The 15,084-nt window shown below is 41.5% G+C and overlaps 1 protein-coding gene and 1 non-coding gene across 5 annotated transcripts in view; both read left to right on the top strand.

Moving 5' to 3' along the window:
* Nucleotides 1–3,263: 3,263 nt before the first annotated feature.
* Nucleotides 3,264–3,369, top strand: LOC118006135. Its single transcript, XR_004677965.1, has one exon. It is a non-coding gene; the product is annotated as a small nucleolar RNA SNORA64/SNORA10 family (small nucleolar RNA).
* Nucleotides 3,370–6,170: 2,801 nt separating this feature from the next.
* Nucleotides 6,171–15,084, top strand: part of SLC25A26 (solute carrier family 25 member 26) — a 126,999-nt gene continuing 118,085 nt past the window's right edge. For 2 of the 4 annotated variants that reach the window (XM_034997965.1, XM_034997962.1), the window contains exon 1: nucleotides 6,177–6,756. In XM_034997965.1, the coding sequence (XP_034853856.1) occupies nucleotides 6,724–6,756 (33 nt within the window). In that variant the 5' untranslated portion in view covers nucleotides 6,177–6,723. Of the gene's footprint in view, nucleotides 6,757–15,084 lie in introns of all 4 variants that reach the window. The other 2 variants (XM_034997963.1, XM_034997966.1) reach the window with 2 other exon arrangements.

The following is a 15,084-nucleotide window of genomic DNA, read 5'->3' as shown; positions in this document are numbered from 1 at the left end:
GTTGGTAGGGTAAGATATTTATATGGGAAAAAAAGGACATTATGGGACACAATAGATGCTTATTTAGTACTTGTTGATGGAATTAATTTGAGGAATAATAAAAGTTGTTGTCGTGCTTAGTTGGAACTGTGGTTTAATGGTGAACATTTTTCTTTAATTTTCCTATAATGGGAAGATCGTGAACCTCATTTATGTTTTCCCATTATTTCCTATACTGCAAAGAAAAAAATAGCTCCATTTGCCCTTGACTATAACAATAGTGAGTGGCTGAGAAAAATCATTTGCTGTTCTCATCTCTGTCACAAGGGTGACCTGTAATTATTTGTTGCCACTTCAACAGAGGGGAGCAATTACAGCAAGGGCACTTCTGTGTTCTATTTCAGTGTGACAGGCTTGCCAAACTGGTGGGCAGCAAATGCACAAGGCATAGGGTTTTAAGATAATTTCCGTGTCCAGTCGGGTGGAGATCGTTGTCAGAGAATGCAAAAATTAGCTGAACACATTTCATCCTGATTATTTTATACATGTCTTGGAAACCTAGACAGAGCTTCATATTGGGTCAAATATTGAGCAAAATCCAATTATGGCAGATAATTGATTCACTCTTCTTAAAGTCTAGGCAGGTTTATATCAACTTGTTCATGGAAAAAGGTAAAAAATTAAGCAATGTCGTGTGAGTGGCTGTCAGCTAGATATAGGTTAGCAACAAAAGATTCATATGATGATAGTAGTCACAGCAGTAGTAGTTATTCATTAGAAATTGCCAGTAATGCAAAGAGAAAACAGATCATTGTTAATGTACTGAAAGATAACCAGTCATCATACAGATGTTTTTGGTGTGCATTTGCAAATTATGTTTTGCCTCTAAGATCGCCCCCAATGATTCCTACTGCCTATATCTATTTCCTTGTGTAATCCCCTCTCCCTGGGTGTGGCCTGGCAAAGTTGATGGGATGTCACCTCAGAGATTAGATTACCAAGTTTGTGGCTTCCATCCTGGGTGTTATCTTTCACTCCTTCTTGCTTGCTCCCTCTGATGAAAGCCAGGGACCATGTTGCAAGCTCGCATGTGGAAAGGCCACTGTGGCAAGGAACTAAGGAAGGCCTCCAGGCAATAGATAGGGAAGACTGAAGCCCTTCAGTCCAACATCCTGCAAGGAAATGGGTCCTGCCAACACCCATGGGAGTGAGCTTGGAAGTGGATCCTCCCCCACTTGAGCCATCAGATGGGACTGGCAGCCCTGGCTGGCAGCATGAATGAAGTCTCATGAGAGACTTTGAACTAGCCTATGTGTTGCTAGGCAATATCCAGATATCGGACCTAAAGAAACTCTGAGAGAGTAAATGTTTGTTTTTTTAAGCTGCCAAGTATTGGCGTAGTTTGTTATGTAGCAATAGATAACTAATATGTATGTTTACAAAAATTGGATTATATTGTCTTTTGTTAATCAGAGTTTTATTAGCAAATAGAGGGCACTCAACTGGGATTTTTGAGGAGAGCTATGCGCAGTGTTAAGAAAATCAATTAGGTATGAAAGAGGCAGCCGGGGCTTACAACAATGAAAAGCCATTATCATCCATAGCCCTGAAGAAGGAAGGGAAGGAAAAGGTGTTACAAGAGGCCAAAAAGGGGAGCCACAGAGGGGAAGCTGTCTTATAGGAACACATTTGTCAAGGGACACACCATCTGACAGAATTGGGTGAAGGCAGGTAGGGAGCAAGGAAGAAATACTCTGGCCTCTTTCTTCTGCCATTCTCAGATTTGCCCATGACTGTTACTGGCCAAGCCCAACTGAAAACCAGAGGGCAGTTCCTAGGGGTCAGCTCCCTAGGACAGAGAACAAGGCAGAGAAAGCAGAGAATAGATCTGCTGAGATGTAAAGAGAAAAACCAGCCTATGCCTATGTTCTTGTGCAATTATTTTTATGTTTATCATCTTTCTGTATCATTAAAGATTCTTCTTTTTTTTTTAAGATTTTATTTATTTATTTGACAGAGAGAGACACAGCGAGACAGGGAACCCAAGCAGGCGGAGTGGGAGAGGGAGAAGCAGGCTTCCCGCCGAGCAGGGAGCCCAATGCGGGACTCGATCCCAGGACCCCAGGATCATGACCTGAGCCGAAGGCAGACACTTAACGACTGAGCCACCCAGGTGCCCTTGTACTAGCATTTCTTGAAAAGGAGGTCCCAGGTTATGTTGTAAGATCTATGTTTCTTAAAGGGCATCTAGTGGAAATAGTTGATGAAGCTTTTACCTTTGTAAAAAAGGAGAGAATATAACATTTCTTCTTGATACTGGAAGGCATCCAATGAATTGTATTGCCTTCCAAGGTACCAGAAAATGGTATCAACGTAATTTCTTCTTACATAGTTAAAAACAGTCATTACATTGAAGAGGAAAAGAGTTTCCCCTTAATTTTAGGGGAAGAGTTTTATCTAAAACTTCCAAGGTCATTAGAGACTGGAAATAACATTTGTTTTCTCTGAGGAAGGTATAGTAGTATGTATCACCAAGTGCTTGTGCACCTCAATAATTTATCAATCATTTATAGCATTCAGAATCTATAACATTAATAGGAAAATACTGAATAAATTTAATATTTTCTACATGCCAGCACTGGACTGTGTACTTTCCATGAATATAATATTCCGTCATCCTCATCCTGTGAGACAAATATGATATTTTAATCAGTTATTGAGGTATAACTTACATACAGTAAAGTGCATCCATTTAAAGTGTACAATTCGATGCATTTTTGTAAATGTATAGACCTAACCAGTGGCCACCACAATAATGATACAGAACATCTCTATCCCCGCAAAGTGTTGTTTTGTGCCCCCTTTTTAATCAGTCCCTTGCCTTCACCCCAGTGCCTGGAAACCACTGGTCTGTTTTGTCACTACAATTTTGTCTTTACTAGAATTTCATATAAGTGGAATTACAAAGTATGAACTTGTTTTTATCTGACTTTTTAAAAAGCATAACTTTGAGATTAATCCACATTTTTGCATGTGTCAGTAATTCATTTCTTTTTATTGATGAGTAATATTCCATTGTATGGATGTACCCCAATATGTTTATCCACTCACTAGTTGATGGACATTTGGGTTGTTTCCAGTTTCTGCCTCTTATGGATAAAACTGCTGTGAACAATAATGGACACATGTTTTCATTTCTCTTGGGTAAATACCTAAGAGGTGTATTGGAAAACTTGGGGGTAGGGGACAGGGAGAATTTAGGGAGGATTCAATTATAGGCAGAAACATTTTAAGAAAGCAATTAAAAAATGGGAATAGAGAGAAATGTGCTCCAGAGGACTTCAGATTGGCCTTACAGTGGCCACTCTTTCCTTGAGAGGTGCACCAGGCCCTGGGTTGTGGTTGCTGAGGCTTTGCAAGCCAGTGGGCCCCCAACCATCTCAGGCTCTTCACAGGCATTTCTTGCCATCAGAGACTACAGTGGACACATCGGTCTGGGTGTTCCGTGCTCAAAGGAGGTAGCCCCTGCCATCCGTGGGGCCATCATTCTGGCCAACTCTTCCATTGTCCTCGTGTGGAGAGGCTCCTTTGGGAACAAGATCGGTATGCCCACGCTGTTCCATGTGAAGTGGCTGGCTGCTGTGGTTCATCCCTGCCACCCAGAGGCACTGACATTGTCTCAAGAAGCTACTGACGATGGCCGGGGTTGACAACTCTACACCTCGGCCAGGGCCTCCACTGCCACTCTGGGCAACTTTGCCAAGGCCACTTTTGATGCATTTTCCAAGACCTATAAATGTCTCACCCCTGACCTCTGGAAAGAGACTGTGTTCACCAAGTCTCCCTATCAGGAATTCACTGACCATCTTGTAAAGACCCCTGCCAGAGTCTCTGTGCAGCGGACCCTGGCTCCCACTAGGGCCACCACATAGTTTTACACAAGAAAAATAAAGTGAATTAAAGCCTGATTAAAAACATATATATATAAATTAAGAGGGGCACTGGTTTCTGTAGTGGTTGTACCAGTTCCAGGTGCTCTTCATCCTTGCCAACAACACTTGGCCTTTTGGGTCTTTTTTATCGTTGCTGCTCTAGGGGGTATGTCGTATCTTATCACAGTTTTCACTTGCATATCTCTGATGCATATCCAGTCTCCATGGTGACACCCAGTGATTCTGACCTCCTGGTATTCATGCCATTGTTTCGTCCAATCCCATAAAAAGTAGGGATGACCTGTATAACAAATGGCCTATTGCAGGAATAACAACTGAGTGACTTCTGAGCCTTGGTCATAGAAAACATTATAGTTTCTGTGTTCTCTCTGAGACCACCCACTCTGGGGAAAACCAGCTGTCATATCATGAGGACACTCAAGCAACCCTATGGAGAAGTCTGTGTGACGAGGAGCTGAGGCCATGTGCCAATAGTGCTAATTTGCGAGTCATGGAGTGAGCCATTTTGTAAGTGGATCCTCCAGTCCCAGTCAAGTCTTCTTGCTGATAACCTGACGGCACACTCATGAGAGACACTCTGAGACTGAACCACTCCGCTGAGCCATTCCTGGATTCCTGTCCTACAGAAACTGTGTGAGGTAATAAAAGTTGATTGTTGTTCTAAGTTTATTACCCAGCAATAGGTAACCAGTACAGATTTTGAGACTTGAAAATGAGGTGCTACTGTAACAAACATTTAAGCCATAGGAGTGGCTTTGTCACCAGGCGGTAGATAAAGGGAAGGGCTTTGAAGAAAACATTAGTGCAAGCCTACTGCTAGAACCTTGATGGACTTTGAGGAACCTGCTGGCAAGGGCTTATGGGTAAATATGGTTGGCATAATTCTAAGATGGCTCTCAAGATTCCTGCCCTGTAATTCATATGTTTTGTACAATTACTTCCCTTGAGTGTGAGTAGAACCTGTTAGCATGATGAAATATAACTTCCATGATTATGTTGCATTATACAGCAAAGATTTTGCAGATGTAATTAAGGTCCCTAACCATTGAGTTAATCAAAAGGGAGATTATCCTGGGGGGCCTGACTTAGTCATATAAGCCCTTGAAAGAGACAAACAACAGTGTAAGAGGTTCTCCTGCTGGCCTGGGGGACGTGAACCAGCATATTTTGAGATGGCCTATGGATCGTGACATGTAGCAAACAGGAGAGTACCAATGTTCTGCAGGCAGCGTAGGGAAAGGTGTTGTTGGTAGAGGGAACAACATGGGTAAAATGTGGAGGCTTGAAAGTGTATAGTCTGTCTTTGAGTAGCCTAGCCAGTGGGAAGTGTGACAGAAGACACCATGTGGGAAGTGTGTAAGGACCTGGACTATCAGGGCACCTGGGTGGCTCAGTCGTTAAGCATCTGCCTTCAGCTCAGGTCATGACCCCAGAGTCCTGGGATTGAGCCCTACATCAGGCTCCCTGCTCCGTGGGAAGCCTGCTTCTCCCTCTCTCACTCCCCCTGCTTGTGTTCCCTCTCTCGCTGTCTCTCTCTCTGTCAAATCATGTGTGCAGCAAAAGGGAGTAATTTAAAGCAGGAAGGTGACATTACCATTATCTTTAGAGAGCACTTCCTATGAACCAGGAACTAAGTTGAGAATGTGTATGCATTACCTCATGGAATCTGTAATAGTACCAAATGAAGAAGTTACTATCATTATCCCCACTTCAGGGAGGAAACTCAATCTTGGAGAAGTTATGCCCAAAGTAGTACCCAAACTTCACCTAGTGAAGCTCAGAATCTGAAACGCTTAAAGGTATGCTTGTTAATCATTTCTAGATGACACATCTAGATGAGAATAAAGAAAACACAGAACTTTATTTAATAAATGTAAAGGCAGGTCCACTCCAAGAAACTTTTACTAAGTACTTAATAAATTGGTCTTCCAGATATGCGCACTGGTACCGCAGCGAACAAGATAAGCAAATAAATAATTTAAAAAGTAAATAATATTAAGTGCAATAACTGCTAGTAAGAAATAGAGGATGCTAATTTTTAGCTGGAGTGAGGAAACTTTTAAAGTCTTTTACTATATCGTTATTTAATATTTTTTTTTTTTTTTTAAGATTTTATGTATTTCACAGAGAAAGCACAAGCAGGGGGAGCTGCAGAGGGAGACGGAGAAGCAGGCTTTCCGCTGGGCAGGGAGACGAAGGCGGGGCTCAATCCCAGGACCCAGGGATCCTGACCTGAGCCGAAGGTAGATGCTTAACCGACTAATCCACCCAGGCGCCCCTATTTAATAATCTTCTGATGTTGAGTCTGTTCTACAGAGATTCAGACAAAGTTTGTACACCTAAAACCAAGAGGGAAACCAAAAAGAAGTAACGGGAAACCACAAGCCTCCCCCCGAAATCCGTCCTGCCCCCCCAGGGCCCGCCCTCCACTAAGCCACGCCTCTTTGGGATCTACGCTTTAGCTTCAGCCAGCCTTCCGCTAGGGGCTCTCTTCCAGGATCCCGCCAAGGCTCATTTACTCGCGAGAGTTCTTTCGTCTAGGCGAATCACAAGGGGGCGACAGGAGAGACAGAGAAGAGTCGCGAGATTTGGCTCGACCACATCCCTCCCCAGACTCCTCCTCGCCTCCTTCCCCGCGCTCCTTCGGCAAGGCTTCCGGGGTTGCACGTGTAGTTGTTGTGGTTCGATCTCACGTGGCCGCGGAAGTGCCGCACTACTGGTCCGCCTCCAAGATGGCGGCGCCTAGTGAGTGAGAGCCTCGTCTGATAGCCTGGGAGGTGTCTGCGGGGCCATGGACCGGCCTGGGTTCACGGCTTCGCTCGTGGTGAGTGCTGGGCGGTAGGGTGGGCGCTCGGGGCGCTGGAGTCTCGCACTGGAGCCCATAGTGGCTTCTGTGCCCTAGCACGTTCTTCCGGTTTTGCGCCTTGAACCGTCCTGGGGTCACTGGTCACCAGGCAGGTCTGGGAGGGAGCGCGGGGTTTCTGGGTCAAGGTTGTGTCATTGCTGCCCGGAAAACAGAAGGAGACGGGGGTGTGGGTGGGTGCTCGACAGTCTTCCGCCGGATGGTTTACCTAAAGGAAAAAAAAGAAGAGCTTCAATTATATCCTGTAACCACACTCTGGAGAACTGGGAAATTAAATCGATGTAACAAAACAAAAAACGTTTACATCGCACAGACTCCTCTCTGTCCAGGACTGTGGTTTTCATTTAGCTTTATCTTTTTTCACTCTCGGAAAATGACCTATCTTTCATTCAATATATAATAAATCTACTTATTTCAAGCGTTCTTGTAGGCTGTGGGTATAGTGATAAGAAAAGTAGTTATGGAGCCAGTAAGATGGTAGTGTTTAATTTCTTAGAAAACTACAAGAATCAACATGTTTTCACATCAAAAACAAAACCTAAGAACAAAAATTTCTGTAATATTTTGAAGCCTTTTATGGCAGGTCCAGCAGTGAATACAGATTGGTCATTGTGGAAGAGTAGGCAGAAACAGTATTAAAAAAAAAAAAAAAAGGCAGCCTTAAAAAAAAAGGCTCCCACTGAAGTAATGGAGGCTTGGTGGAATTTCTTCATTTAATTATCAAAGGTTTGTTGTTGCAGGTGTTGGAGATAATATGGTGAACAAGCTAGACCTGCTCACATGGGTCAGGTGGTGGAGATAGAATAGTAAAATGACTGTTAGGCTAAATGGCATGAGGGCTAGTTTCAGGGTGTTACAGAAAGATGTGCAGGGGGGTGCCTTAGCCACACTTGTGGATGATGGTTTTAAATTTAGGTTTGCTGACACTTGTGTAAACTGGGTTTTAAAGATCCAAAGAAATACGTTACCATTTTGAAGTTTTCCTCTGTGGCTAGTGTGACAGTGGTAGTTTTGACAATTAACATTACCCTGCCAGGAACTGGGATAAGCTCTTCATGTACATCAATTCTGACAACTAAGTCCCATCCTGGTTTTCCAAATGAGGAAATTAGGTACAGAGAGATTAGGTAACGTCTCCAAAGTCACACAGGTGAGATCTATTTCATGTGTGTAGGTGTTGGAGCTCAGATTCCAATCCAGTTGGTGTACTGTGGGATTCCATTCCCATAAACAGTCCTTGATACTGTTTCTGAAGTCAGCAGCCATAGCTGTTGCTACAGGTCAGTGCCAGAGTTAACAAATGAACAGTAGTTTTAAAATTTATTAAAGTATGATAGAAATACCGAAAAATATACTTTTTTTCATTATAGTTACACAAGATAAAATTAGGATCAATAAGTAGAAGTTTTGAGGAAGTTAGATTTCATTCAAGCTAAAGAAGAATGATTTCATTTATTAAGCACACAGTTTATCTGCCATGTATTTTGTCCACTGAGCACTCCGATAGCCCTTGGAGGTATGGTGGTGAACAAACCAAACTCGTAAGTACTATTTAAGAAATGAACTGAGGGGCGCTTGGGTGGCTCAGTTGGTTAAGCATCTGAGTTCGGCTCATGTCATGATCTCGGAGTCCTGGGATGGGCGCCCTGTCTGTTCCTCTCTTTCTCCCACTCCCCCCACTTGTGTTCTCTCTCTCTCAAATAAATAAATCTTTAAAAATATTATTAAAAAAAAGAAATGAACTGCAGTGGGATAGAGATAGAATAATATTAGAGAACCTCCCTGAGATGGAGTAGCCAAGAAAGCCCCTGAGGAGGTGACATTAAACTAAGACATAAAAGATAAGAAAGCGCAAGACATTTTGTAGAGCAGCATGAAGGAAAACCCTCAGGTGGAAAGAATTGAGGATGTTAAAGTGGTGGCTGGGGCCTAGTGGGTAAGGGTAGTGTTGGCGGGGGTATATTAGAGAGGTAGAGAAAGTCAGCTGAAGTGAGTCTTTGTGGGCCATGGAAAGGATTTGGATTTTATTTGAAGCATAAGGGAAGCCATTAGAAAGTTTTATTATCAAAGTAGTTCAGCAATGTAGTGGCGGTTTTTTTTTTTTTTTTTTTCCAGCTTTGGAACGTCTTTGAGGGAGGCTGAGCGCTCCTGGGGGAGTTTTGTTTTGTTTACTACTGTTTTACCAGTGCCTGGCATTTTATATGTACTCGGCTTTACTTATTGAGTGAATGAATGAATGAATGAATGAAAGGTAGGTCTTAATGATTGCTGGCCTTGAAATTCACATTCTGAGTATTAAATGAGGTAATGTCAGATATGCAGTCCAGAGCCTGGCATGTAGCAGACATTTAAATACTTCCTAAAGCTTCAGGAGGAGGATGGGAGGGTTGTAGAGTTGAATACCGGGAGAGCCTCTGGGATGTTAGTGTTCATTTGGAGTGAGTAGGCTTTTCAGAAGAGAAAACCTCAGAGTATAGTGACTGGTGCATACTTTTAGGAAAGCAGTTTGGAACTAAGTATTAGTAACTTAAAGTTGTTCATAACATTTAACTCAGTGAAGATAATGGAAAGCCACTTAAACATGAAACACGGGAATGGTTAGGTTGAACGTTAAAAGATGCATTTCATCAACTGTTTAGGGGCCATTAACAACAGTGCTTGTGGGGAGTATGTGCTAGAACATGGAAAATACTTATAAAAGAGAAAAAAAATATAACACCGCACATTGGTACATCTGTTCATGTGTAATTAAAACTATAAAAATACTATTCCGTTCATTAAAAAAGAACTATTGCAATTCCCCAAGATAACACAAAATAATTTTGATAGTAGCATTACTTTTTGTCTTCTAGTTTTTTTAATATAAAGTACTTTATATTTTTAAAAATACCACACCTTGTATTATATCTCTCTCCCTTCCTGCCTGACTCTTCTCTCCCCTTCAGTACTTAACTATTTCATTGTCCTGGTAGTTCATGAATTTATCTGGCTTGTTACTTGGATGAAACCCAAAACATCCTGCTGTAGTTACTTTTAACCAGTCCTAGGTTACAGGGAAAACCTTGGCAAGTGTGTAGAGTACAGACGGTCCTTTGCGTGGTAGCCTGGGTTGTCAAAACGTGCAAGCGGAAACCATGCAGAATGGTCAGAATAACTGATGAGGAAGCGTACGATTCTTCAATGACCTAAAAATTCTTGTCAGCATTAAATGACAGACTCTTACTGTTGATTGAAAATGTATAGGGAAGTGAAAAAAATAGTAAAGCTAATATTGAGAACGTTGTAATTTAAAACATTAGAAACTAAGAATTTATTTCTTTGTGAGAAAACGTGTCAAAAGTAATTTGACCAGTGCTGGTCCTCTAGTCAGATAACTTACAATACAGAACAAACATCTTTTTTATGCCTTGGCAAAGTGTCATACTGCTTTCTAAGGTTGGATCAACTTCCAGCATTTTATCCTGTGTGCTTTCAACCTTATGCAGTATCTCCAAGAGTTCCTTTAATGGGAAGACTTTTTGCTGGCGTCCCTTCCTCTGGGACATCTTCATCCTTTTGGTCATAGCCACTTGCCTCACTAATGTTGGTAAGTTGGCCTTCACAAATTTCCTCTAACGCATACCTAGAATCTCTCTTGGACGGCAGTGTCCCTATTCCCACGGCTGGCTATGTCTTTTGTAACTTTACATTGGATTTGACTTTCACTTTCAGTGTTAGCACTTTTCATTTATTTGCTGCACTTTAATCTTTGTTGGCTAGTTCCCTCTTTTGATTATCTGTTTTTGGAAAATGTTGCTGTGTTAACTGTAATTTGAACCATGGTGTTGGATGACTTGTGTTACTTGTGGGAATTGAAGTTCATGCATGTTGTTACTGTGTAAAGCAAGGACTGTCTGCTTGACTGTTCTTTTTAAGTTGTTTTCTTAGTGAGGTGGTTCTGGAAAAGCTTTTTCATCCTCTTCATGTACTAGTGTCTTCTCACTGGGCCTGACCTTCTGCTGAGAACCCCTGGCCGAATGTGACTTGAGGGGAATGGTGGGGATAATGTTGCCAGGGCTTCTTAGGTGGGGTGAAAAAACAGAAGAAAAGAGAAGAATCAAGTATTGGACATACTTTGAGGGAAGTTCTCGACATTCTTTGCCACATATCTTTCTTTTCTGGAAGGTTGCCTCCTAGTCTTCAATCTGGTGTAAAGGGAAGTTAGTATCCGATGATGAAGGCTTATCTCCAGATCTGTAAGGAATTGGGAGTTATGCTTCCACATTTGCTAGGTTGCTCTGTGTGACTTTTTTCTTTATGGCATTTAAGTCAGGGAGCAGGTCTTTTTTTGCTTGTTTTTGTCTTGAGTAGACAGGTCACCTAGACACAAGTGTGTTCTGACTTTTGATCAGTCAGTGGAACATCAAGGCACCCTCGGAGACCGCCAGTCATCTAGGAACACTGTTGAGAACCAGTGCTGTGATGGAGGCCTTTTTTCTGTGTCTCAAGTACTAGAAGATAGGGCCACTTTTCCTTTCTCATTTCTCTTTCACCATAAGAGGGGCTGCTGGGAAAGTTTTAGTATTTGATAATTGTAAAAGACTTGTTAATGTGCTTTTGTTACCACTTCCCAAACAAATGCTACATGTTGAAATAAACATTTAATATTGAAAACATATATGATATTTGAATAGCATTAATGAAATGTCAAATAGAGGAAAGATAAAAATAACACCCGTAGTTTTCCGACCTCCACAAATTAGGTATCCTTGTCTGTTCAGCGAGACATGTTTGTCAGCCTTTGCTGTGGTACTTGGGAAGAGTGCCTTGAAGATACGGTCCCGGCCCTCAGGGTTTACAGTCAAATAGGAGGCAGACATTAAAAAGAAAATGCAACAAAAATTAGCTATGCAGTAGCAAGGAGTGATTAAAAAGTAACCATTTCCTGAGCACTTTAACCTGTGCCTCTGCAGTTTTTTCATAGCCCAAGTCATGTGGTTACAATTTTGCATTGCTTCTAAAAAATTAACCCATACGTGCAAATCTAATGGTCACAAAGAAATTTGAACATAAATATTCCTCAAGTTTAAGTTGGTGCTGAATTGTTCCTGCTATGCATTGCATGATTTGGCTTTATGTGGAGTGTGTCCGTGGGTGATTCTTGTCCAGGGAGCAGAGTTGGAGGAGACATTGCAATTCATTATTACTAATGAAAGACTTGAATTTGTGTATTCTGTATACGAACATATGAGATTTAATATATGAACATAGTCTTCAGTCTCTATTAAGCCTTTTTCATGCCTTTAATATTGTCATGTCAGAAATACTGCATCAGGAAACTTTGAAGGATATTTATAGTAACATACTAAAAATAATTCATGTTTATTGATAAGTGATTAAGGCTGGCATTTTGCAGTTTTTACTGGCACTTCAGGGGAGTAGGTGGTCTGCTGTAGAAAGGAGACAAGGGCTCACTAATTGTATTTAATTCTCATATAACCTCCGTTGTGAAAAACTCTATGAAGTATAGGTATTATTATTTCCCCACGAAGAAGTGTAGGCCTAGAGAGGGTGAAATAGCTTTCTTAAGGAGACTCAGTTGAGATTGAAGCCTGGTCTGTCTGTCTGATGTCAAAGCTATGTTCTTAGACAATAAATCTAGACAATCAATCTGAAAGAATTTCTGGAGAAATGGAAGGATACTCAAGTCAAATTCTAGAACCATTATTGTGTTCTTGAGAATAGCCTCACTAAACAAAAGTGAGCCGACACAGCCTTTTCCATCAGGAGGAGAGGGTAAACAGAATTTCTGGAGAAGTCATCCTAAGTAGACCACAAATCTGTCAGTGTAAACGTGGAATGCTAAGTAGCAGACAGGTAGCACTGGCTTTCCGTGGTCACAAGTGCTCTGGCAAACCACAACAGGGGCAATTAAAGAGTGATGGACTGTGTGTCTTCTGAACATTTAATCTTTTTATAAAGTGTTTTCTCATCATCTCACATTTCCATTTGATTCAAACCAGCAAACAGGTGCAGAAGCCCTGCTACTTAGGAGGTTCCAGGTTAGATATTTAGAACAAAGGTGACAGACGTGGCTTCTATTCCGAAGGATCTTAATGTCAGGTCAGATATAATGGTTAGTTAGTACCAAAGTGAAATATAAATGGAGTTATATGGGGGAGTCAAGGAAGTAACATTGAATTCTGACTGGGAGCTTGGGAAGGACTTGAGAGGGGATGTGGCCTTTGGTCACAGCCTTAACAGTGGACAGGATTTTGGCAGGTGTGTATGTGTATATATATATATGTATGTAGGTACGGTGGCAGGGGAGTTAGGTGGTCTGCTGTCAATAGGAGACAAAGGGCATGGGAAGGACATTCCACACTGAAAGAAAAGCCTAAGCAAGAGGGCAGAAATGAGAAGTTTTAGGACATGTTCAGGAAACAGTGAGATTGGGTGAGGCTCATGGTCTGTAAGAGGATACAAAATGAAGCTGGATAGGTGGTTTAGGGTCCATGGGTTGAGGTTCTTAGTTACCTTTTATTAAGTGCCTACTATATACCACATGCAACCAGTGAATTAGGATTTTTTTTTTTTTTTTTTTTTGGTGGAGCGGTATTCATTTTGAAAAGCTTTACTTTTTTATGTTTATACTACTCACTACAAAACTGGAACAGTACAAAAATTAGTAAGATAGTAAAAATGCTACTCGTCCTGAATTTCTTTCCATAGAGGCAATAACTTATAGCAATTCAGTGTGTATGCTTCCAGACTTCTAGTTATGCATATATACAAATCAATACACATTTCTTTGAAAGGTGAGATGATACAGCATATATTCTATAGCTTTTTGATTAATTTAAAAAGATAACATATTTCTGTGCCAGTGTGTTCAGATTGACCTCATTCTTTTAAAGGCTGTGTAGCAATCCATTACTCAGAGATAACATAATTTATCTAACAAGTCCCCAAGGATGGACCATTAGGTTATTTCCAGTTTGTTTTTTTTTAAGATTTTATTTATTTATTTGTCAGAGAGAGAGAGCACGCACAAGCAGGGGGAGAGGCAGGTAGAGGGAGGAGCAGGCTCCCCACTGAGCAAGGAGCCGGATGTGGGACTCAATCCCAGGACCCTGAGATCATGACATGAGCCGAAGGCAGATTCTTAACCGACTGAGCCACCCAGACGTTCTTATTTCCAGTTTTTTACTGTTACAAATAATGCTGCAGTAAACCATCTTGTATATTTATGCACTACTTCTGTGGAAGAAATGTTTAGAAGTAAAATCACAGGATCAAGGCCTTATAATTTAAAATTTTCATTTTGCCTAATTGTCCTTCAGGAGCGTGTAATAATTTGTTTCCCTTAATAGTGCCTATAACTATTCTTACTATTTTTAACCTTTTCTGGTTTATGGGGAAAAAATTTTGTTTTTATTTGATCATTAATGATGGGGAAGCAATATATTCATAATTTTGTTGGCTGTTTATATTTTTTGTGAATTGCATGGTCCTGTTTTTGCAATTTGTTTTTAATTCGATGTACCTGTTAAAGGTTGATTTGTAGTAACTTTTTTTCTTTTTTAAGATTTTATTTATTTATTTGACAGAGAGAGACACAGCGAGAGAGGGAACACAAGCAGGGGGAGGGGGAGAGGGAGAGGGAGAAGCAGGCTCCCCTCAGAGCAGGGAGCCCGATGTGGGACTTGATCCCAGGACCCTGGGATCATGACCTGAGCCGAAGGCAGTCGCTTAACCGACTGAGCCACCCAGGTGCCCGATTTGTAGTAACTTCTAACATAGAGGTAGTAACTTTTTATTAGGGTCATTGATTCATTCATTCTTTAAGTAGTTATTGAGTGCCTCCTATGTACTGGTGCTGGGAACATGCTGGTTAACAAAACAGGTATGGATCTTACAGTTTGGTGGGATGCACAGACGTTGAAGAAATGGTCAGATGCTCAACTATAGAATTAAAATTGTGATCAGCATGTGCAAGCAAGAGGGTTTAAACCTAGACTGGGAGATTAGGGAGCATCTGTACACAGTCCTAGAAATGAGGAAGGTCAGGTGACTTGGAGGAAGAGAGAGCAAGGTGGCAAGAGGGCAGTGGCGGTGGAGGTGAGCGGTAGATGGGGTCCTGCACTGCAGAGCCTTGTAGGCTGTACTATGATTTTGTTCTTTATCCTAAGGGCTTTTGGAAAGTTTGGGAGATTTACAGGTTGGAGAGTGGCAAGGTGAAATTGACATTGGCATTTCTTGAAGCTGATGCTGCCATTAGTGTGGAGGGGTCAGGAGCACTGGAAGGAG

The sequence above is a fragment of the Mirounga leonina genome, unplaced genomic scaffold, assembly GCF_011800145.1.
Source record: "Mirounga leonina isolate KUSES-001 unplaced genomic scaffold, KU_Mleo_1.0 Mir_94, whole genome shotgun sequence".
Lineage (NCBI taxonomy): Eukaryota > Metazoa > Chordata > Mammalia > Carnivora > Phocidae > Mirounga > Mirounga leonina.
The sequence above is the reverse complement of the archived record's forward strand: the minus strand, read 5'-3'. Positions and strand labels throughout refer to the sequence as shown.